Source organism: Procambarus clarkii, unplaced genomic scaffold (assembly GCF_040958095.1).
Source record: "Procambarus clarkii isolate CNS0578487 unplaced genomic scaffold, FALCON_Pclarkii_2.0 HiC_scaffold_108, whole genome shotgun sequence".
Taxonomy (NCBI): Eukaryota; Metazoa; Arthropoda; class Malacostraca; order Decapoda; family Cambaridae; genus Procambarus; species Procambarus clarkii.
Window position 1 is genome coordinate 2988138 of NW_027189141.1, and position 25413 is coordinate 3013550.

At 34.7% G+C, this 25413-nt stretch overlaps 1 protein-coding gene and 1 long non-coding RNA gene across 2 annotated transcripts; one reads left to right on the forward strand and one right to left on the reverse strand.

Moving 5' to 3' along the window:
• Positions 1 to 6448: 6448 nt before the first annotated feature.
• LOC138360334 (uncharacterized) lies at positions 6449 to 16220 on the forward strand. The gene is made up of 3 exons (XR_011226287.1): positions 6449 to 6550; positions 12923 to 13029; positions 15695 to 16220. It is a non-coding gene; the product is annotated as an uncharacterized lncRNA (long non-coding RNA).
• Positions 16221 to 17793: 1573 nt separating this feature from the next.
• Positions 17794 to 24039, reverse strand: LOC138360332 (uncharacterized). Its single transcript, XM_069320250.1, has 7 exons — positions 23697 to 24039; positions 23247 to 23336; positions 23024 to 23141; positions 20870 to 22721; positions 20335 to 20546; positions 18562 to 18724; positions 17794 to 17909 (listed from the first exon to the last, which is right to left on the reverse strand). The coding sequence occupies exons 4-7, from the start codon at positions 20883 to 20885 to the stop codon at positions 17794 to 17796; spliced, it is 507 nt and encodes a 168-aa protein (XP_069176351.1). The 5' UTR covers positions 20886 to 22721; positions 23024 to 23141; positions 23247 to 23336; positions 23697 to 24039.
• Positions 24040 to 25413: the final 1374 nt, after the last annotated feature.

The following is a 25413-nucleotide window of genomic DNA, read 5'->3' on the forward strand; positions in this document are numbered from 1 at the left end:
ATTAATATATTTTCTCTAATTTTTTTCTTATGAAAAGATAAAGCTACCCATTTCATTATATATGAGGTCAATTTTTTTTATTGGAGGTAAAATTAACGTAGATATATGACCGAACCTAACCAACCCTACCTAACCTAACCTATCTTTATAGGTTAGGTTGCGTTAGATAGCCGAAAAAGTTAGGTTAGGTTAGGTAGGTTAGGTAATCGAAAAACAATTATTTCATGAAAACTTGGCTTATTAGGCAAATCAGGCCTTGCATTGTAGGCTGAGAAGTGTGTTCTGGCTACTAGGTACGATATATATATATATATATATATATATATATATATATATATATATATATATATATATATATATATATATATATATATATATATATATATATATATATATATATATATATGTCGTACCTAGTAGCCAGAACGCACTTCTTGGCCTACTATGCAAGGCCCGATTTGTCTAATAAGCCTAGTTTTCATGAATTAATGTTTTTTCGACTACCTAACCTACCTAACCTAACCTAACCTAACTTTTTCTGCTACCTAACCGAACCTAACCTGTGAAGATAGGTTAGGTTAAGTTAGGTAGGGTTGGTTAGGTTCGGTCATATATCTACGTTAATTTTAACACCATTAAAAAAAAATTGACCTCATACATAATGAAATGGGTAGCTTTATCATTTCATAAGAAAAAAATTAGAGAAAATATATTAATTCATGAAAATTTGGCTTATTAGGCAAATTCCCAGCAAACACAGAACGTTTGTGGACGTTTTTAAATGGTTCCACAAAGGTAATACTGTAACTTTTGACATAAATACGTATATCTGATGTTCTTAAAACCAAAGGATATAACTAAAAACATATATTCTTGAGACACAGTTTTTTAAGATTTATGTAAAAATTTACAAATAATAGTAACTGCTATGGTATTATAATGTTTTCATGCTTTATATTTAAGAGTAAATAATTTTCAGTCAACATTTAGTTTTTTTTGTTTACTTTCTGTAAAGCTATCCAATTTACGTTCTTATAACATAAATATAACATTTATATGACGTCAGTATAACGTTATTTACACGACATCATTACGTTATTATGATGTTATATTAACGTATAATTCCTGTGTGAAAACCAGAATATATATTGAACTTTATGTTTTAAACCTTGTAAAGTTATCATAAAACTTGGAATAAGACGGTAAGCATGCTTTACTTATGAAAATATACAAACAAATCAACAAAAACATTTTAACATAAAAAGCATAAACATAACATAAATTAATTGCATGCATGGGAGTTAACTGGAACTCTGTAATATTGCATACATGAACCTTAAGGTACAAACCCAGTGTATTTACTCATGCAGTTCTTTCCTAAATCTAAATTTTTCCAATTTTTACACTTTGTTTCGAGTTCTGTCTTGTGTTGCTACTTTTAATACCCCATTAATGTCCCCTTTGTTATGTCCATTCATCCCATTGTGCACCTCTACCATATGTCACTCCTTATTCTTTGCTTTTCTAGAGAATGTAATATAAGCTTTGACAATCTTTCTTCATATGACAGGTTAACAGGTAGAACAAAGATTACCATTTATATATGGATAACTATTATAAGTCGGTTTGAATGAGTGAATTGCTGCTTGAAGATAGGTATATACACCTGCGGTACTATCAGATTGCATCGTGGTGAGCCTAAAACCCTTCAGATCCAAGCAAAGGGTAAAATGCCAGCAGATACAATTGCGAACACATTGATACCAAAATGAAAGACATATGACGAGAATTGAGGTAACCAAAGTGAAAAGAGTGTTCACATTACATTGCACTAGAGTGCTCCCGGGTTACTTTCTCTCACTTTCTCTGTTTTGTGCGGATGGTACACCTTGCTTTTGGAGTTTATATGCATTTAAACCTGTAGATAATTCTATTGCTAACACATTGATACCAAAATGAAAGACCTAGGATGACAATTGGGGTGACCAAAATGAAAAGAGTGTATACATTTTATCGCTCTTGTGCGCTCCCTGGTAACACACTCTCGCTTACTCTGTTTGTTGCGGATGGTAAGCCGGGCTTTTGGAGTTTATATGCCTTTAGTCCTGTAGAGAATTCTATTGCGAACACATTGATGCCAAATTGAAAAAACTAGGATGAGAATTGAGGTAACAAAGTTGAAAAGGGTATACACTTTTCAGTATTATCACGCTCTCTAATGTAATGAGAGTTGCCTGAGGGTGGCTCAGCTTTCTTTTTCTGGTACCCTTGGCCTACATTCATCTTGTCGGCGGGTGGAGCGCGCTGCTGTCTTTGACATTATATGCACATAGTTCTGTTGGGAATTCTATTGCGAACGCATTGATACCAAAATGAAAGACATAGGACGAGAATTAAGGTGACAAAGTTGAAAAGAGTATACACTTTTCAGTATTTCCGCGCACTACCAGGGAATGTCCAAACAAAAATGGAGAGAGTGGAGTGGTAACTTGCCCAAAACGCGAAAGTGTTTGGGGAGATTAACTTTCGTTCAATACTATTATGCAAAAGGAGCCACACATCTATGGTTCATCCAATAAAATCAGCAGACTTCTAGATGTTACTACTGCTCGACTTAGACTCGGTTACAAGTATTTCTGGGAATTCTCATTATCTGCCGATGTAGACCTGACCAAATGTTAACTGTCAACAAAATTATTTGCACACCCCTTCGTCACTATGTGATAGTGAATTCAGAGACAATTCTATAACCAATGTACCAACGATGTGTCAATATTTCATTCAAAATGATCTGGTACCAGAAATTTTAGCCAAATATCCCCAGTTTGCTAACTGTAAGTAGTAACTAAGTGATTGTAACCTATCCACCGCTGCCCACTGGATGGGGAGCGGTGTGCAGGACAAACATATCAATTGTGACACTAGCTCTCCACATATGTCAGTTGCTTAATTTAGAAACTGTACTTGTGATCGATCTCGAACCTATTGTTGATGTGACGACTTATACTGAATTTTGTAACTAGCTCATCAAGATTGTAACTTGCTTAGCTAAATGAATTGTTGGGTTCAGTCCCTGAGCCCATTATGTGCCTCTGCAACCCTTTCCACTACCGCCCACAAGATGGGTATGGGGTGCATAATAAATGAACTAAACTAACTTTAAGGCATCCTGAAAGAAAGCTTGGAGGGCTTGAAAAATTGCAGAACGAAGCCTTGAGGATAATCCTTGGGTGCCTTCGTACCACAAAGATACTTAATATGAGAAAGGAACTTAATATTCCGAGCGTTGTTTATCGTGTTACTGAAAATAACTGTCAAATTGGTATAAAAATGCTTAGGCTAGCTCATCCTAACCGTTGCACAGAAGCCCTCCAGAATTTCTTTATTGAATGTAAACATTGTTTCAAATAGATAAATAAAATTGGAACTGAACTCAGAAAGTATCAGATTTATAATTTGTACCAAGAGAGACAACAATAGCACTTTCCTGCACTGTAGGAAATTACACCCTTTTCAATTTTAATCCCTCCCTTTCCATCAAAGGAGCAAATTAGAGATCAGTCCCAGCTTTGTCTTGAGGCAAAGCTCAACGTCTTAAGCCATATTGATGCTCTGTCCACAGAGCATTCTCTCTCTCAAATCATATACACTGAAGGTTTCCTACAGCGCCCAACGGGTGCAGCTGGAAGTGCAGTTGTCCTGGCAATAGGATATGACTTATATTTTGAGTGGGGAGTCCGTATAAACAACTGGGCCTCTACCCTTCAGACTGAACTATTTGCCTTGCTCCTTGCACTGAAATGTGTACAAGTATCCAAACTTGATACATTAGTTGTAAGTGACTCTTTATCATCCTTAATTGCTCTCAACTCTTTAAGACATAACTGTAACATGCTTGTGTCTGAAGCTAGACACAAATACAATAACAACTTGAGGAACCTTATCATAAACAATAATCTCAACAAAAATCACATAGTTCTCAGAGGTGATTTCAATATTGACCTAGGGCTACAAAATAACCCTCAAGTAGACTGTTTCCTCAACAGCATGAATTCCTGTATGCTCATCCCCGCAATCACCAGGCCCACCCGAGTCACTCAAACATCTGCGACTACCCTGGATCACTGATGGACCAACATAACAGCTCCTCTTACATCAAGTATAATCACTGACAGAACAACTGACCACTATCCTACCTTCCTTGTAGCGAACATGGCCATAACACCACCAGGTAACAAGAAAATTACCTTTAGGTTACAATGTGAAGCGGCAATAGGCAATCTCACAAATGCCCTCCACAATGTAAACTGGGAATCTAAATTTATCAATACACAGGATAATAATTCGTTAACTAGCCTCTTTCCAAAATTTAAAGCCTTTACAATACTTATTGTCCTCTCCTCACCAAGCAAGTAACTGGCAAAAAGGTTAAATAATCCCTGGCTCACTAATGGCATACTTAAAGCAATCGACAAGAAACATGAATATGAAAAAAAAACTTAGGATTGGCCTAGTTGGAAAAGAAGTAGTTAAGAGGTATTCATCAGTGCTTACCAGTATAATAAGTGCAAAGCGTTCCTATTACGAGAATAGATTCAAAGAAGCAAAAGGCAACATAAAAAGCACATGGAGAGCCATCTCTACCATCCTAGGAGCTAAACAACATTTACATAATAAGATAAAAATCTCCAAGGATGGTTATACACCTGCAACAGATCTTGAAACAGCAACTGAATTTAATAGCTTCTTTTCATCGTTTGGTGCTCACCTTGCCCGAAAAATCCCAGAGACTCAGACATATGTTACCACATATCTTTCACGCAGCTATCCAAACTCTCTTCTCCTCTCTCCGGTCAGCCCTACAGATGTTGTGTCCATCATTCACTCGCTAAAAAACCAAAGCTGGGAACATTAGTGAAATACCATCGATGGTACACAGGCGTGCCTCCCATGCCCTTGCACCATCCATAGCACTGCTGTTCAACAAATCCCTAGAGTGTCATACCTTCCCTGATATCCTTAAAAAAGCAAGAGTAACGCCAGTTCATAAAGGAGGTAACACGGCAGACATAAATAATTACAGACCCATATCGAATCTACCTATATTATCAAAATTATTTTTTTTTTTTTACAAACAGCTCTACTCCAATCTTGTAAAATTCAATATACTAAGTCCCTGTCAGTTTGGCTTCCGCTCCCAAAAGAGTACCAATGATGCTATTGTTAGTCTGCTTGACTTAATCTTCTCAGCCCTTGACAAAAGTGAGTTTCCAATTGAACTCTTCATCGGCCTGAGAAAGGCCTTTGATACTGTTAACCATAACTACCTCTTACTTAAATTCCACCATTATGGAATCCGTGGCCTTGCCCTAAACTATATCCGATCCTATCTTAGTAACAGACACCAATATGAAGCCATCAATGATATAACCTCTCCCACTCTACCACTTAATTACCGTAAAGGTGCCACAGAGCAGCATCCTAGGACCCTCCTGTTTCTTATATACATCAATGATCTCCCTAATGTCTCTAACATACTTAAACCTATATTGTTGGCTGATGATACTATTCATCTACTCTGACCCCAACCCACTCCTGTTAAATAATGTTGTAAACAATTAATTAAAAAAAGTCTACTTGTGGATGTCAACCAACAAACCTCACACAAAACATAGAAAAGACCTACTATATCTTATTTGGAAACAAATCAACAAATGCAATTCAGCTTCAGATAGATAATGTAAACATTAGCAATAAAAATGATGGAAAGTTTCTTAGCCTATACTTAGACAAGAGACTCAACTTCCGCACCCATATACAACACATAACTAAAAAGGTTTCTAAAACAGTTGGTATACTGTTTAAGATCAGATATTATGTACCCTACTCTGCTCTCCTCTCACTCTATTATGCACTTATCTATCCCTATCATTCTTATGGCGTTTGTGCTTGGGGTTCAACCTCTGCAAACTACCTCAAGCCCATCATCATCCAGTAAAAATCTGCTATCAGGACAATAACTAACTCTACCTTCAGACAACACACAGCTCCCTTGTTCAAATCCTTAAACATGCTAAACAAATTCACTCCATACATTCTCCTGTGTAAATTACGTTTATAAAGCCCTTTTTCTAACTGCAAACCCTGTTCTGAAACTCTTCCTGGACAGATGTAATAGAACACATGGCCACGTCCCCACCAGACATAAATATCTCTTTGATATCCCCAGAGTCAAACTTAATCTATGTAAACACTCTATGTAAATAAAGGGACCTAGTCTATGGAACTCACTCCCTTATAATGATTTGAAAAGCTGTCCAACTTCTGCCATATTCAAAAATAAAACCAAAAAGTACCTGTAGTACTTTTTAAGTACGAGGGAGTAATGCGCAAAGCGTCCCTCACCTGTGACGTCACAGCGTCATCTGACGCCATATCAACACATCGGCCATTTTGTCGTCAGTTCAGTCATGGCGAGGACTAACCCTTCATGCAAACTGCACCTACTATCAAGAAGAAGAAGATTTTGTGTTCCACCGATAGTATTATCGTAAGTAAGCACTTATATTTTATATTTTATTAAATTAATTGATTCTATTTTTCTGTAATAAAGGTCCAAAGGGTTGTTAAGGAACAAGGGTGTAGCGATACCGACGCTCAGTGCGCTCAACTCACACCAAAGTATCACCTGTGTAGCTTCTGTAATTAGTGTTAATTAGTTATGCTATAAGATAATGAAGCGAGTATAAGATTAACTTGCTACAAGGGTACTGTGTTGGGAGGTGAGGGCTGTTACTGGTGTCTGTGGGGATGTGAGGACTTGTACCAACCACTATCACCACCAGTACCTTGTCTTGCATCCTGCTTAGTATTCCTATTGAGATATGAAGTATTATTGCATTCATATAATTATTCATTCATTGTCATTACTATTTTTATGGGCTATGTTCTGTTACCCTAATGCTTTTTACCCCTGAGCATGTCCATTTACTCTCCAGCCCTTCACAAGCCACTGCTGCACCCCCTCCATGCCCATACTTACTGTGCTTATTCTTACAGGACTGCACTGCATTATGTGGTGCTCACTGCCTGGACACCTTGATACATGCATTATAGGGTTCTGGTAGTTGTTCTACTCACCAAGCCCTTCCAAGGCCAGGCTTGACATGTGAGAGCTTGGTCCAACAGGCTGTTGCTTGGACAGGCCCCTCAGGCCCACATATCCACCACAGCCTTGTTTGTCCGGCACTTCAAAATCAAATGTTTATTTACGTAAGGTACATACATATTTTTAGGTAAGGTACTCTTTATTTGGGTAAATTTATCTTCGTAGTATTTAGCTTTGGCTCGTCTAATTATCTTGGATAGCAATAACGAGTAATTCTTTGAGAATTCTTTGGAGACAATTCCTAACCTATACTTCTCCCAACCTATACTTCTTCTCAAGGTCATCTTCACTTCTTGAAGATGTTCAGGTTTTCTCTTGAAGATGTCGACGGTTGTTCCAGCAATACTGTATTTCTTTTATTGCTGAAAACCTGCTTTCAGCCATAAAAAAATAATCCTGAATCCAGAAAAAAATCCCTTTTGTATCGTCTGGAAATTTTCAAATATTGCTGATCAAACCTGAGTCTAAATTATTTGTATATATTATGAATTACAGAGGTCCCAGGACAGGGTTTTTAGGCACTCCACTTACATTTTCCCACTCTGACTTAACCCCCATTTATACAAACTCAGTCTTATCTTTTAGCTAATAATTTATTGTACACACCATACTCAGCCTGTGTAGGGTAGTTTATTGTGCATGTGTAGTATATATATTTGTGTAGTATATTTGGTATATTTAATGCCTCTAACCTCTCCTCATAGTTCTTGTCCTTCAGTTCTGGGAGCCACTTAGTAGCATGTCTTTGCACCTTTTCCAGTTTGTTTATGTGCTTCTTAAGATATGGGCACCATACAACCGCTGCATATTCCAACTTTGGTCTAACAAAAGTCGTGAACAATTTCTTGAGTATTTCGCCATCCATGCATTTAAAAGCCCTGAATATTATCCTTTACCTGCAATTGGTTGTTGCTGTATTTATAGAATATTATTTGTTCTACTTTACATTTGTTTGTTCCTTTTTTTCAAAATTTCTTTCTGCCTCTCTCCTCACTGCCGTGTAGTTGTTTCTCTTTGTATTACTGGTATGTTTGGGGGTTTGGCCTCTTCGTATATTGATTCCATTTTTGTGTCTTTTGGTCTCTGGCCGTCTTGAAATTTCAGTTGAACAAATCCTGTTTCCTAGTTCTGCATCTTTGTTTTGGTATAAATGTTTTTGTTCCTTTATCATATATTTCACAAAATTGACATACTGTGCATTAATTCATCTCAATTACTTCCTTTCCTAACAGCAAGCCTTTCCAGTAAAATTCTTTGAATTCTTTTCTGACTTCTGGCCTAATGTTTGTTTTATCCTAGTGTGTATGATGCCTAGCGTGTGTCTGGTGCCTGTTGTGTTAAACCGAAGATAAATGCATAAGTATAGGTCAGTAATTTCTCCAGCTTTGAAAGGGGCTTTCATTATGCAGCAGTATTCCACTCTAGAGAGCACTAGCGTCTTGAAAACTATCATCATCGGTATAGCATCTCTAGTGTGAAAAGTTCTTGTTATCTATCCTGTCATTTTTCTTGCAGTTGTGACGGCTACTTTATTGTGTTCTTTAAATGTAAGGCCTTCTGACATCAGTACACCCAAATCCTTTACGTTGCTTTTCCGTTCAATGTTATGATTTGACTGAGTTTTGTAAGTGGTTTCCGTTTTTATATTTTTTATTTTTTCCGTAGCGCATGAGCTGAAACTTATGTTCGTTAATCACCATGTTATTTTCTGTAGCCCATAGAAAGACCTGATTTACATCTGATTGGAGGTTTGCCGTGTCCTCTATGTTGCCTACTCTCGTGAAGATTCTAGTGTCATCTGCAAAGGATGATCAAGTACTATAGGTTGTGTCCTTGTCTATGTCCGATATGAGGATGAGAAAAAGTATTGGAGCAAGCACAGTACCCTTGGGGACTGAGCTCTTTACGGTTGATGGTCCAGATTTTATTTTGTTGACTACTACACATTGGGTTCTATTAGTCAGGAAGTTGTATATCCATCTGCCTATTTTTCCGGTAATTCCTTTTGAACGCATTTTATGTGCAATAACACAATGGTCACATTTGTCAAAGGCTTTTTTTTGTCAAAGCGTTTTGTTTGTCTTCCATGGCATCTAGTGCCATGTCAGAGTGGTCCAGCAACTGTGATAGGCAAGAGCGCCCTGTTCTGAAACCATGTTGTCTGGGGTTATGGAGATGCTGTGATTCCATGTATTTTGTGATCTTACTTCTTAGCATTCTCTCAAAGATTTTTATGATGTGCGATGTTAGTGCTATCGGTCTGTAGTTTTTTGCCTCTGCCTTATTTCCTCCTTTATGGGGCGGTGCTATCTCTGCTGTTTTTAGTATGTCAGGGACAATGCCAGTATCTTGGCTTTGTCTCCAAAGAATGTGAAGGGCCTGCGATAACGTTTTTTACAGTTCTTGATGAATATAGAGTTCCAAGAGTCAGGGCCTGGTGCAGAGTGCATAGGCATACTGTCTATGGCTTCTTCAAAATCCAGTGGGGATAGGATCACATCTGATTTATGATTTGATGTTGGTATCATATCCATGAAAAATTCATTTGGGTTATCAATCAGATGGATGGAGAGCTACACTCGTGGTGTCCCATTTTCCCAGCACTCTTTGTCATATAATGCTTTGAAACTTTTGACGGATTTGGCCTCCACCACCTTCTCACCTAACATGTTCCAACCGTTTACCATTCTGTTTGCAAAAGTGAATTGTCTTACATTTCTTCGGCATCTTTGTTTAGTTCGTTTAAATCTATAACCTCTTGTTCTTGAAATTCCAGGTCTCGGGAAATCTTCCCTATCAAGTTTATCAATTCCTGTTACTGTTTTGTACGTAGTGATCATATCTCCTCTTTTCCTTCTGTCTTCTAGTTTGGAATATTTAATGCCTCTAATGTCTCCTCATAAATCCTGCCCTTCAGTTTTGGTATGAATGTTTGTGTGCCTTCATCGTATATTTTGCAAAATATGGAATACATCTCATTTACTTTACTTTAAGAATATGGTTCGATCAATTAAAAACCCTCTTGTTCAAATTGCAAAGAGACTGAAAGAGATGCAGCATGCTCAATGGATTATATATTAGTGATTATTATTAGGATTATATATTAGTGAATCATATTAGTGATTCAATTATTATGGTCATAAAACAATAAACAAATAGTTTTGGTGTTATGACACTCTATTCACAGGTTATATATAAGTATCTGCATGTTTTGTTCACCATTACAAACCACTAAGTTGGTTTGATTTTTGTTGAGATTGTTATTTATGATAAGATTCCTTACGTTATCTGAGAATGAAGCTATGTCGGTATTGGGAAATCTATAGATGGCACTTATAGTCAAGGAGGATTTAAGGGATTTACTGGAGAACTTGGCAAAGGTATATTCACAATAGTCGTCTCTATTACTAATGAGACTATTGCAGATGAAGGTATCTTTGTAAGATATTGCTATGCCACCTCCTTTTTTTATTAGGCCTGCAGTTGTGAATGGCTTTATTATCAGCCAAGTTGTAGCATACAACATAGCATATATATGTATATGGCATACATATATATATATATATATATATACACACATATATATATACACATATATATATATATATATATATATATATATATATATATATATATATATATATATATATATATATATATATATATATATATATATATATATAATGTTATGTTACAACATAACAGGCCAATTACACTGGATTAATCTTTGTGTTTAGATAGGAGATGCCTCGTATGGGCCAATAAGCCTTCTGCAGCCCCTATGTTTATCCCTTATGTATCCCCCCATGTTTTCACCTTCATTGTATTATCACCTGACCTAATGCGGGTATAAAATCAACAAATATATATATATATATATATATATATATATATATATATATATATATATATATATATATATATATATATATATATATATATATATATATGCGAACAAGCCTGAATGGTCCCCAGGACAATATGCAACTGAAAACTCACACCCCAGAAGTGACTCGAACCCATACTCCCAGATGCCATGCAACTGGTATGTACAAGACGCCTTAATCCACTTGACCATCACGACCGGACAAAATGAGGTGATAGCCGAGGCTATTTGAACCACCCCACCGCCGGCACTCGGATAGTAATCTTGGGCATAGCATTTTACCAAATCACCTCATTCTTTGGGGCACACGTGAGGAACACAAATGCGAACAAGCCTGAATGGTCCCCAGGACAATATGCAACTGAAAACTCACACCCCAGAAGTGACTCGAACCCATACTCCCAGATGCCATGCAACTGGTATGTACAAGACGCCTTAATCCACTTGACCATCACGACCGGACAAAATGAGGTGATAGCCGAGGCTATTTGAACCACCCCACCGCCGGCACTCGGATAGTAATCTTGGGCATAGCATTTTACCAAATCACCTCATTCTTTGGGGCACACGTGAGGAACACAAATGCGAACAAGCCTGAATGGTCCCCAGGACAATATGCAACTGAAAACTCACACCCCAGAAGTGACTCAAACCCATACTCCCAGATGCCATGCAACTGGTATGTACAAGACGCCTTAATCCACTTGACCATCACGACCGGACAAAATGAGGTGATAGCCGAGGCTATTTGAACCACCCCACCGCCGGCACTCGGATAGTAATCTTGGGCATAGCATTTTACCAAATCACCTCATTCTTTGGGGCACACGTGAGGAACACAAATGCGAACAAGCCTGAATGGTCCCCAGGACAATGGTCCCCAGATGCCAGTTGCATGGCATCTGGGAGTATGGGTTCGAGTCACTTCTGGGGTGTGAGTTTTCAGTTATATATATATATATATATATATTCAAAATTCGTCAGTGTACTACATTTTTGTTGTTGCTTTTAGGTGATGCTTTTAACCAGTGTACGTGGGTCTGATTGTGCAACCACAGTTCGAAGAATAATGAAGATATGAACAAACGGCCTGTGGTCACTATACAGTCTGGAAGGGCAAAAGAAGAAATTGGCATTTCTACAAAAACAAGAACTATATAATGTTATTTAAAGTAAGTAACCAAAAAATTTAATAATTTTTTTAAAGTTTAAAATTCACTTAAAAATGTAAATTTTAAGTTAAAAATTTTTAACCAAAAAACTTAATATTTTTCATATTTGGAACCATTCCATAATATTTTCCCAAGCATAAATGATTATATTTCTATCACTTGCTCTTAAGATTGTTTCATTTAATAGAGGTTGGGCATAATTGTTCTCTGCTGCTAGTAGAACTGACTGACTTAGCTATAGGAAAATGTAAACTTAATTGGTTTATCCATTACAGTATTTTGCAGTTTATTTCATGATCCTGTGCTTAATACTTGCATAAATAGTAGATTACAAAATGCATTTTTATATCATTAGTATTGAATAATAATAATGCAAATAATTGACTTATAAATGATGTACAATTAATTGGTAGGTGATATTATATTATTAATATTTTTTCATTCTTGCAAAGCCTTAACAAAGCCATTAACATGTTAATATAAACTTGATCACCTTCCACTTATTTTCTCATGTGCTACCTACATGTACAAAACCTTATTCCTAAATGCATATTTTGTTCTGAAACTTGTCCTTTATATGTTGTGTATCACCATCTCTGGAGAGTTTTATCTGATTGATGTATAAATTACTTTTAATTTTACAGAATATTATTGTTATACTGAATTTATTATTATATAAATAACTTAATTTTACAGAATCATCTATCAACGCACATCCACAAGTTGAGGAGGAGGATGTGACCTTCCAGATGTCTGAAGTACTGAAACAGGCACCAAACAGGCCTGGTGGATCTAGGTACAAGGTAAAATAATTTAAATTTTTTTTTTTTTTTTTTTACTAATTGTCCGATATATATATATATATATATATATATATATATATATATATATATATATATATATATATATATATATATATATATATAAATAAATATATATATATATAAATATATATATAATGTGTCGTACCTAGTAGCCAGAACGCACATCTCAGCCTACTATGCAAGGCCCGATTTGCCTAATAAGCCAAGTTTTCTTGAATTAATGTTTTTTCGACTACCTAACCTAACATTTTCAGCTACCTAACCTAACCTATAAAGATAGGTTAGGTTCGGTCATATATCTCTATTAATTTTAACTCCAATAAAAAAAGAATTGACCTCATACATAATGAAATGGATAGCTTTATCATTTCATAAGAAAAAAATAGAGAAAATATATTAATTCATGAAAACTTGGATTATTAGGCAAATCGGGCCTTGCATAGTAGGCTGAAAAGTGCGTTCTGGCGACTAGGTACGACATATATATATATATATATATATATATATTTATATATATATATATATATATATATATATATATATATATATATATATATATATATATATATAATATGTATGTGTGTGTGTGTGTGTAATTACCTAAGTGTAGTTAAAGGATGAGACCGTCTTCCCAGCACTCTTTGTCATATAACGCTTTGAAACTACTGACAGTCTTGGCCTCCACCACCTTCTCACCTAACTTGTTCCAACCGTCTACCACTCTATTTGCGAAAGTGAATTTTCTTATATTTCTTTAGCATCTGTGTTAAGCTAGTTTCAATCTATGACCTCCTGTTCTTGAAGTTCCAGGTCTCAGGAAATCTTCCCTGTCGATTTTATCAATTCCTGTTACTATTTTGTATGTAGTGATCATATCACCTCTTCTGTCTTTTAGTTTTGGCATATTTAATGCCTCTAACGTCTCCTCGTAGCTCTTGCCCTTCAGTTCTGGGAGCCACTTAGTAGCATGTCTTTGCACCTTTTCCAGTTTGTTGATGTGCTTCTTAAGATATGGGCCAACTTCTGTTGTTGGGCACCACACAACAGCTGCATATTCTAGCTTTGGCGTAACAAAAGTCATGAACAATTTCTTTAGTATATCACCATCCATGTATTTAAACGCAATTCTAAAGTTAGAAAGCGTAGCATAGGCTCCTCGCACAATATTCTTTATGTGGTCCTCAGGTGATAGTTTTCTATCTAGAACCACCCCTAGATCTCTTTCTTTATCAGAATTCTTTAAAGATTTCTCACATAATGTATAGGTTGTGTGGGGTCTATGTTCTCCTGTTCCACATTCCATAACATGGCATTTATTAACATTAAATTCCATTTGCCAAGTGGTGCTCCATATACTTATTTTATCCAGGTTTTCTTGAAGGGCATGACAATCATCTAAATTTCTTATCCTTCCTATTATCTTAGCATCATCAGCAAACATGTTCATGTAATTCTGTATACCAACTGGTAGATCATTTATGTAGACAATAAACATCACTGGTGCAAGAACTGAACCCTGTGGTACTCCACTTGTGACATTTCTCCAGTCCGATACATTGCCTCTGATTACTGCCCTCATTTTTCTATGTCAGAAAATTTTTCATCCATATTAGAAGCTTACCTGTCACCCCCCCAATATTTTCCAGTTTCCAGAACAACCTCTCTATGTGGAACTGTCGAATGCCTTTTTTAGGTCCAAATAGATGCAGTCAACCCAACCATCTCTTTCCTGTAATATATCTGTTGCTCGATCATAGAAACTGAGTAAATTCGATACACAGGATCTTCCAAATCGAAAACCATACTGTCTGTCTGAAATTATATCATTTCTCTCCAGGTGTTCTACCCATTTAGTTTTAATTATTTTTTCCAATATTCCAATTCCAATTTTTTCCAATAATGTGTGTGTGTGTATGTATATTTGTGTTGTTGAATATGACCGAAAGTCAGTCTTTCTGCCCCTCTCCTTACTGCTATTGTTGTTTCTCGCATCTGTGTATTGCTTGTATGTTTGGGCAATTTTTCCCCTTTTCCTAGTTCTGCATCTCTGCTTTAGTATAAATTTTGTTGTGCCATTATCATATATTTCACAAAACTTGACATACATCTCATTTACTTCATGTCCTAACAGCAAGTGTTTGTCAAATTCCTTAAGGAAATATCTGAGTTCCCCATAATGACCTCTCCACAAGTCAGGTTTTTCAACTGCTTCAAGCTCATTTTCTTCCAGATTATAATGCATTGCATACTTTATTCCCAAAAAGACATGGTCACTTTTACCCAAGTGACCATGTCACTTGGGTAAAAGGAGGGAGGTACCAAAGGAGGGAGGTACTGAATGATAAATATATCTTTCTCTTTCCTGGTAAATATAATATCCAGCATGGAGGGAACATCCCCTTCCCTCATCCTCGTAGCTTGTTTAACATGTAGAAACATGAATGTTTACAGGGTGAGGTTTACGAAATTATATATATATATATATATATAATTGGTCTCTGGTCTATATATATTATATATATATATATATATATATATATATATATATATATATATATATATATATATATATATATATAAGTTTGTGTGTGTGTAATTTATATAAATAAATAATTAAATATTAATTTTGTTAATATCTTTTCAGGGAAAACTTGCAAGTACAATTCGTATACAAGAAGGGCAACAAGAGCCAGAGGATGTCTACTAAGAAAATATATAAGTCTTTATCCTCACACTCTTGATATATGGTCTTCTCTGGTCTCTTTATTTTCTCTCCTCACAAATGTCCCTTTTTTTTATTTCTTTTACGTTTCTCTCCTGTTTTTCTTGTCTTTTAATCTCTCCTTTCCTCCTCTCTTCTAACACCTCTCGTTTCCTGTCTCTTCTAGCTTCTCTCTTCCTTTACTTTTTATATTTGTGGTATTCATTTATGTCATTTTTATCTTGTATATTTTTCTTGTATCTTTTTCTTATCTTGTGTTTCTCTTCCCCTTCTCTTCAATGATTTCTCATTTCTCTCCTCTCTCTGTTGTTTCTGTTCTGTCTTCTCTCTCCTTGCCTTAATTTTGTTCTGTCTCCTCTTTTGTTGTGTGTGTGTCTTTCTGTCTCTGTCTGTCTCTCTCTTTCTCTCTCTCTGGCTCTCTTGCTCTCTCTCTCTCTCTGGCTCTCTCTCTCTCTCTGGCTCTCTCTCTCTCTCTCGCTCTCTCTGGCTCTCTTGCTCTCTCTCTCTCTCTCTGGCTCTCTCTCTCTCTCTCTGGCTCTCTCTCTCTCTCTCTCTCTCTCTCTCTCTCTCTCTCTCTCTCTCTCTCTCTCTCTCTCTCTCTCTCCCTCTCTCTCTGGCTCTCTCTCTCTCTCTCTCTCTCTCTCTCTCTCTCTCTGGCTCTCTCTCTCTCTCTCTGGCTCTGTCTCTCTCTCTCTGGCTCTCTCTGGCTCTTTCGCTCTCTCTGGCTCTCTTTCTCTCTGGCTCTCGCTCTCTCTCTCTCTCTCTGGCTCTCTCTCTGGCTCTCTCTCTCTCTCTGGCTCTCTCTCTCTCTGGCTCTCGCTCTCTCACTCTCTGGCTCTCTCTCTCTGGCTCTCTCTCTCTCTCTGACTCTCTCTCTCTCTGGCTCACGCTCTCTCTGGCTCTGTGGCGCTCTCTCTCTGGCTCTCGCTCTCTCTCTCTCTGGCTCTGGGTCTCTCTCTCTGGCTCTGGGTCTCTCTCTCTGGCTCTCATATTTCATTTGATTTAAAAATGTCTGAGATTTTTTACTTAATCTAAGTTATATTGCATGGTGCTAATATGAATATTATACATGACTGTTTTTTCTTTTCTTTCTCTTTCTCCCTTTCTTTCTTTCTCTTTCTTTCCTTCTCTCTTTTTCTTTCTCTTTCTACATGAATATTATACTTGACTGTGTTTACATTCACTTGTAGATTTTTATTTTTAGTTAATTAGTCCTAAACTTTTGATTAATAGATTTTTATTATTAGTCATAGAAAAACTAGTGTGTTATATGTATACTCGGAAAATTTTACTTGTTTTAGTTTTAAGTAACAATAACTGCTTATAACGTCAGACTGATCTCAGCATGATATGAATCACAGGCTGCTTGATCACAAAATCTATTGTGTTCACATATTGCATATATAGATTTTTAAATTTTTACTTTTATATTCTGTTATAGATATAGTCTATATATTTCGAGCTATTACATATATTTTGTTGTATTACTCATTCTTAATTAAATAAATATAATATTTTAATTCTCTTTTTGTACCCTATTTATTTGTAATTTACACATACATATATAGGATGTCCATTTCTATCTCAGATATGTCTTCTTTCTTTCTCTCCCTTTCTATTTCAGATATGAATTACAAAATTATTATACCCTAATTTACCCTAAACGCTTTAATGTAGGTAATTAAAAGATCATAAAAAAGTTTTTAGAAATGTTAATTATATACGTTCTAAGGTTGTATATAAAAGTTCTCAAAAAACCTTTTCTAAACGTAATTATAAACGTGCTGAAAACAATGAAATGTCGTTTTTAGGATGTTTTAAAAACATGAAAATGTTTGCTGGGTTGGGCCTTGCATAGTAGGCTGATAAGTGCGTTCTGGCTACTAGGTACGATATATATATATATATATATATATATATATATATATATATATATATATATATATATATATATATATATATATATATATATATATATATATATATAAACAGATAATTAGTGAAAACAAAAAAAATTTAAATTATTTTACCTTGTACCTAGATCCACCAGGCCTGTTTGGAGCATGTTTAAGTACTTCAGAAATTTGAAAGGTCACGTCTTCCACCTTAACTTGCGGATGTGCGTTGATAGATGATTCTGTAAAATTAACAGTTATTTATATAACAAATTCTGTATAACAATAATATTCTGTAAAATTAAAAGTAATTTACACATCAGATAAAACTCTCCAGAGATGGTGATACACAACATATAAAAGACAAGTTTCAGAACAAGATATGCATTTAGGAATAAGGTTTCGTACATGTAGGTAGCACATGAGAAAAAAAGTGGAAGGTGATCAAGTTTATATTAACATGTTAACGGCTTTATTGAGGCTTTGCAAGAATGAAAAAATATTACTAATATAATCTCACCGACCAATGAATTGTACGTTGTTTAAAAGTCAATTATTTACATTATTATTATTATTTAATACTAATGATATAAAAATGCATTTTGCAATCTACTATTTATGCAAGTATTAACCACAGGATCATGAAATAAACTGCAAAATACTGTAAAGGATAAACCAATTAAGTTTACATTTTCCCATAGCTAAGTCAGTCAGTTCTACAGTACTAGCAGCAGAGAACAATTATGCCCAACCTCTATTAAATGAAACAATCTTAAGAACAAGTGATAGAAATATAATCATTTATACTTAATGTACACTTAATTTGAACTGAAAATTTTAATTTTTTAGTGAATTTTAAATAAAAAAAAATTATTTAATTTTTTTGTTACTTACTTAAAATAACATTATATAGTTCTTGTTTTTCTAGAAATGCTAATTTCTTCTTTTGTCCTTTTAGGCTGTATAATGACCAAAGGCCGTTTGTTCCTATCTTCTTCATTATTCTTCGAACCGTAGTTGCACAATCAGACCCACGTACACTGGTTAAAAGCAACACCTAAAAGCAACAACAAAAATGTAGTACACTAGTAATTTTGATATATGTATGTATGTATGTATGTATGTATGTATGTGTGTATGTATGTATGTATGTATGTATGTATGTATGTATGTATGTATGTATATATATATATATATATATATATATATATATATATATATATATATATATATATATATATATATATATATATATATATATATATATATATATATATTTATTTATATTTTGGTGTATACTGGCAGCAGGTTTTCTTTCAAACATGTTTCATTGAATATGACCGCATATTCTGTATTTATTATTTTCTGGTTTAGGGCTTCTATCCCTCTAACTATTTTCTTAGCATCAGGGCTTAATTGAAATAGGAGTTCTCCAAAACTCATTTTCGTACTTTTAAGGTGAAGAAAAGAAGTGATTTACTATAGAGTGTATTACACTTATTTATATAATTTGCACAACGTTTCAAACCTCCATGGTTCATTCTCAAGTGAACAGATCTTACAATACTAGTTGATTTTATACCCGCACTGGGTCAGGTGATAATACAATGAAGGTGAAAACATGGGGGGATACATAAGGGATAAATGTGAGGTGAAACTAGTATTGTAAGATCTGTTCACTTGAGAATGAACCATGGAGGTTCGAAACGTCGTGCAAATTATATATATAAGTGTAATACACTCTATAGTAAATCACTTCTTTTCTTCACCTTAAAAGTACGAAAATGAGTTTTGGAGAACTCCTATTTCAATTAAGCCCTGATGCTAAGAAAATAGTTAGAGGGATAGAAGCCCTAAACCAGAAAATAATAAATACAGAATATGCGGTCATATTCAATGAAACATGTTTGAAAGAAAACCTGCTGCCAGTATACACCAAAATATAAATATAAATATAAATATATATATAAATATATATATATATATATATATATATATATATATATATATATATATATATATATATATATATATATATATATATATATATATATATATATATATATATATATATATCATAACTTATGATAAGGCATCTTATCATAAATAACATCTCAACAAAAATCACATCATTCTAGGAGGTGATTTCAATATTGACCTGGGTCTACAAAATAACCCTCTAGTTGACTATTTCCATAACAGCATGTAATCCTCTATGATAATCCCCACAATCACCAAGCACTAGACCAAAGTTCTCAAGTCAAGCCTAGCCTCGGGCCGGGCTTGGGGAGTAGAAGAACTCCCAGACCCCCATCAAGCAGATAAGTGTGTGTGTTATGAAGAGATACATCTCAACGACTAACAAAATTAGCAAGAGAAATATAGTCGTTGAAATGTAAGCCTCATCCTAACCATACACTCAAGACCTTGAGAAAGCACTCAGGAGAGTTTGAAAGACTCTGTGTTAATATTACATAATTTACAAATACGTAAGTGTTATATTTTATCCTATCCTATATAAACAAGATTATATCATTATTCTTATTATTTAGCAATTTTATCTTTTCTGCATGAACTATCAAAAAATTTTAATTAGAAAATTAGCAAATATCTGTAATATTTAATTTGAAAAATTGAAGGAAACATTACTGTTAAAATACCACTTACAAATTTTGTTCTGAAACTCGATTCCGCTAACTTCCTATTGAGAACATTAAGATCACCTTCTGCAGCAATAGGATTTGGTATTAGATCTTCTATGATCTTGTCTGTTTCTTTTGTAGTCAAAGTTGCTTTCAATATCTTCACATCACTTTTCAGTTCATTCACATCACTTTTCAGTTCATTCACTTCAGTGTATATGGCCTGCAACATGTTACCTGGAAATTTATACAGTATATAGAAAGTGTACATGCTATTATATTACATATCTTGAATGTACATTTAAAATAAAAGCATTATAAAGTATATTTTAAAATAACTGACACTGAGAAAGCACCCAAAAAGTAGGCTATGACTGATGTGATAGATAATGGGATAATTTCTTAGTAATTATGAAACTGCTTATATAATTGGAAGCAAATTCAGCAATCTAACCTGCTCAGTTTGCAGTCTACTTGAACATGAAACTTATGCCTATCACCCATAGGGTACATATAGGTTATAGGCTACATAATAAATTAATTAAACTTTCAAAACTTACTCATATTCTGCATCATTTCTTTCAAACTCCCATCGTTCTTGTCTGGTGACTTTGGGTCGAATAAATTCCTTGACCTTGGAGTCCTAACGACTGAAGTACTTGGCGTGACCAGCTCATTGTCTTTAAGATTGCAAGATTTAGCTATTAAAATCTAACTACTGTACTGTATAATCAACAAATTTCATGAGCTTTTACTACTGCATACTAATATTATAAGTTATACTATATGTCTACATCACATTTAAACTACCCAACATCAGAAAGAGGGTGAGCCAACATCAGAGAGGGGGGGGGTTATCATGAGAGAGAGGAGGGCCAACATGAGAAGAGAAGAAAAAAGAAAAGAAAGAAATAAATAAAGAAAAAGAAAGAAAAGAAAGATAGAGAGACATACAGAGACAGACAGACACATACACACAGAATAAGAAGAGGTGACAGAACAAAATTAACAAAACAAATTTCAACATGAGAAAAGGGAGGTCAACATGAGAGAGAGAATGAGGGTCAACATGAGAGAGTGGGTCAACATGAGAGAGAGAATGAGGGTCAACATGAGAGAGTGGGTCAACATGATATATATTTTAAATAATTACTTATTACCTTCATGAAGAAATACTGATGGCGTCAACGGTGTATTGTGAAGTGTAGTCTTCACTGGAGACGGCTTTTGTAGGACTGTTCTATTAGCTGAAAAGGAGTTATGTTTATTTCAAACACTTTTTAACCAAATAATATTTTTAAGACTTTAATATAGTTTGAACTAACATGAGAGAGGTGGGGGTCAACATGAAATACACATTTTAAAAATTAACTTATTACCTTCATGAGGAAATACTGATGGCGTTGAAGGTGTATTGTGAAGTGTAGTCTTCACTGGAGACGGCTTTTGTAGGACTGTTCTATTAGCTGAAAAGGAGTTATGCTTATTTCAAACACTTGTTAACCAAAATATATTTTTAAGACTTTAATATAGTTTGAACTAACATGAGAGAGGTGGGGGTCAATATGAGATACATATTTTAAAAATTAACTTAAGGTAAGGGACAAATTAACACGTAAGGTAAAGGTAAGATAAAGGACAAATTAACTCGTAAGGGACAAACAAAAAGAAAAGTAATAACAAACCTGCTTGTTTCTAGTGACTAGATCAAAGGAAAACCAAAATTTCCCTGAACTGTGACAAGTGAAAAGCACCTGCTAGACAAAGTGGGAAAAGTTCACTAGACCCCATATGCACATAAAAGAATAATATGCTTAATATTAAACAATTAGAAATAAACACATATTTCTATACAGAAATTCCAGATAAGCATAAAAATTACTCAAAGCTTCTAGTACTTCCAGAAGGAATTAAACAAAACAAAAACAAAAAAAACAGCAAGAACTAAGTTTAGAGCAGTTTTTAGTTTTTTTTAAACCAAAAGCATAAATAACCAAACAAAGGAAGCATGGTTAAATATCAATTTAGAACTTTTAATGTTATTTACTACTAATCCTTACATTCACTTAATATACCAGAATAATATGGTATTTGCGGAGGACTTATTTCTTTTGAAGGTGTATTCTCATATGAAGATGGCGAACACTTCTTCTTGGATTGAGACGAGTGATGATTGCCTGAAATTATTTAAATTGCTTAATGTATTGAATGGCATTTTTCAAGTTGCAAATTTTTTTTAAATTACTGTAGTAGGTTATCAATGCTTACGTTTGTTATTCTCGGAATTCTCTTCTTCATATTTGAAGCATGGTTTCCTTTTTCGTTGTCGAGGATAGCCCATATCGTCTTCAGTTTCGACATTTGAAGTGTCTTCCGCAGCTAAGCATCTTCGTTTTGCAACGTCAAAATCATCTGTAATAATTGAATATAATTAGTAATATATCAGCGAGATATATATTTATCGTTACCTAGTAGAGTAGTGAACACTAAGAAATAACTTAAATCAGCTTCCTAAAGAGATGTTTAATAAAACGACGTACATGATTTGGAACTTATAACTGGGGCACAAAAGTCTTAAGTAGCTATGAGGAAACCCATCTTGTGATTAAAATATAATTATAATGCTGTTTTTGTCTGCAGTGTTAAAGTTATGGTGAATGAATGAATAGGTGTCTTGTATCTTAAATCTTAATAATTATAAATTTAATACCTACCAGTTGTTGATAGGATTGTTGATACGACATGCACTCGCCAATTTGTCGTGTCTGGCTTTTCGTGCTTTTGGGCACTAACTGTATGCCTGCTCCGTGGCCACCAGCACAATATTTTGTCCTGAAAAGTCGAAATAAACTGTTACATGCTAATTTTAGCACTAATTTGGAATATTTTTAAAGCACCTCAATATATGCAATTTTTTAGTTTCAAAGTAATGCTTACATCATCAGATTTTTCAATCCAGGTTGTGGAGATGATACCCACACTACGATCATTGAAGCCTACCACTGCATACCGCTTTTCAGATGTCATCTACAAAATTGAAAAATCTTATTAAGGGTTGTTCTCCCCAAAAAAAGAAATTAGCATAAAGTTGGTAATAGATTTACTTGATTATGTCAATCATAGATTAGCCACACTTGTAAATGATTTTCGGTTGGTATAAACAGTAGCTGCCATGTATGGACTAAAAGGCTTAATACAGTTTTATCTCTTAATGTGCTCTCAAAATATTAATAATTTTCATGAAATACAGGGTAATGGGATTTTTAAACAGGTAAATATTGGTCAAAAGATAATAGCTTTAATAAAAAACAAAATTGTGAATCTCATTAACTTACAATATTAGTTCAAACTATTATTAAAGCATGGATACAGTATTTAAATACGTACTTGTCATAAGTCATGTAGTATTGACAGAAAAGTATTTGCGCTTTCTGTCTCGATCATCATACCTGTGCGGTTTAGTTTTCTTGCTGGAATCACCTTCATGGATGAATTCCTAGTAAGAACCTTAAATGCTCCAATTAATTTGGAGTTACAAGGTTTCTCAAAGAGAGGTATACTTCTCGAATATACCCTGCAAAGGAACATGCTGTCTCCATTTTCATCGGTGTCACTGACAGTGTCCAAAACTTGGCAGCAAGTTTCATTATTCAGCAAATAGGCATTGTTTGGTGCCTTGGTATATATTTTATGTTCTGTATTTGGTGTATAAATCCTTTGAGCATGCTGCATCTCTTTCAGCCTCTTTGCAATTTGAACAAGAGGGTTTTTACTTGATCGAACCATATTCTTAACCTGCTGCAGGTAATTTTCAAATGGAAATGCTGAACATCTGTCCAAACTACCAAACTCTTTGGCATCAGAGGATATGTGTGTTAGGCAGTGTACATTGTACACTAAAAAATCCTTACCATACAGCTCACGAGCCTTTAACACAAAGTACAGCAAAAGATCATGTGCATATTGGCTGTAATTTAACTGAATCAATTTAGGTGATACAAGAATAGAAATGGCTACACTCAGAGTCAGGAAATGGTCATACAATTCTTTGGGTAAGATTCCCTTCAGTACAATCTTACCGGTGTAGAGAAGGAGTTGCCTGTATTCAGTCGCTTTCCATCTATCAACCTCTGAAAGACTTCGAGGTTTACGTGCAAAGTGCATAGGCACAAATTGTGTTAGTTGAATTAGACGCTGACTAATTTCATCAACTTGGCGAGCACATAATTTTACGTTTTTATTTCGTATCCAGGCAAGAAGTAACCTTTTCATAACCCCAAGACATATCTGATGCATATAGTCTATGGGAAAAGTACTCACCATATTTATATTTAAGTCACAGAATGGTGATCTACCATGGTGATGTTGAGAATTAGATTGATTACGAAAATCTTCATCTGTTCTGAGTTGTAAATTTTTCACTTGTTGATAAGTCATTCTTCCATTCCAAACACCCTCTTGGGTACATCTATCACACCCAAAGTAGCCAGAGTGGAGTTTGATTGCCTTCACCATTGCTTTTGCTGGGGCATCACATATGACTCCTTTTAGTTTTACTGGCAATGTTTTGTCATCATTTTTAAATCCATAGTGCATAATTTTTTTCAAATCCTGAATGAATTCATTTAAAAAATCTAAATCACTAGGTTTAGAGCTTCCGTATGTGAGGACTACTGGGAAAACTCTTATAGGTTTGACATTATTGATAGCACAAAGAACAGGCCATAAACTTTCATTTTTACATCTAAATATTGGCAAACCATCAATGTTGCAAATTAAAGATATTTCTGCCAAATCTCTTATTGTTGATTTAGGATACAGCCTTAAAGTTTTCAACATTTCCTCCTCTAACCCCAAGTAGATATACATCATGCCTGATTTAGTCTCAGTAGGTATATGTTTAACTGTATTCAGTAACGAACGAGCTGTTTTTGGCAAGTCAGCATGTCCCTGTTTTCTCAATTTTTTTAATAAATTATCAATGGCATTGTGTGTTATGCCATATTTATTAACCCATACTAACAATACATCTGATAATGATTTATCATCCTCATCACCACTGCTCTCTGACTCTGATGATATTGGGTCATGCTCATCAATCATG

Coding starts and splice junctions, on each gene's coding strand:
- LOC138360332 (XM_069320250.1), bottom strand. Junction 18,725..20,334: donor CGAGTTTCAGAACAAAATTT/GTAAGTGGTATT, acceptor TGTTGCTTTTAG/GTGTTGCTTTTAACCAGTGT. Junction 17,910..18,561: donor ACTATATAATGTTATTTTAA/GTAAGTAACAAA, acceptor TTAATTTTACAG/AATCATCTATCAACGCACAT.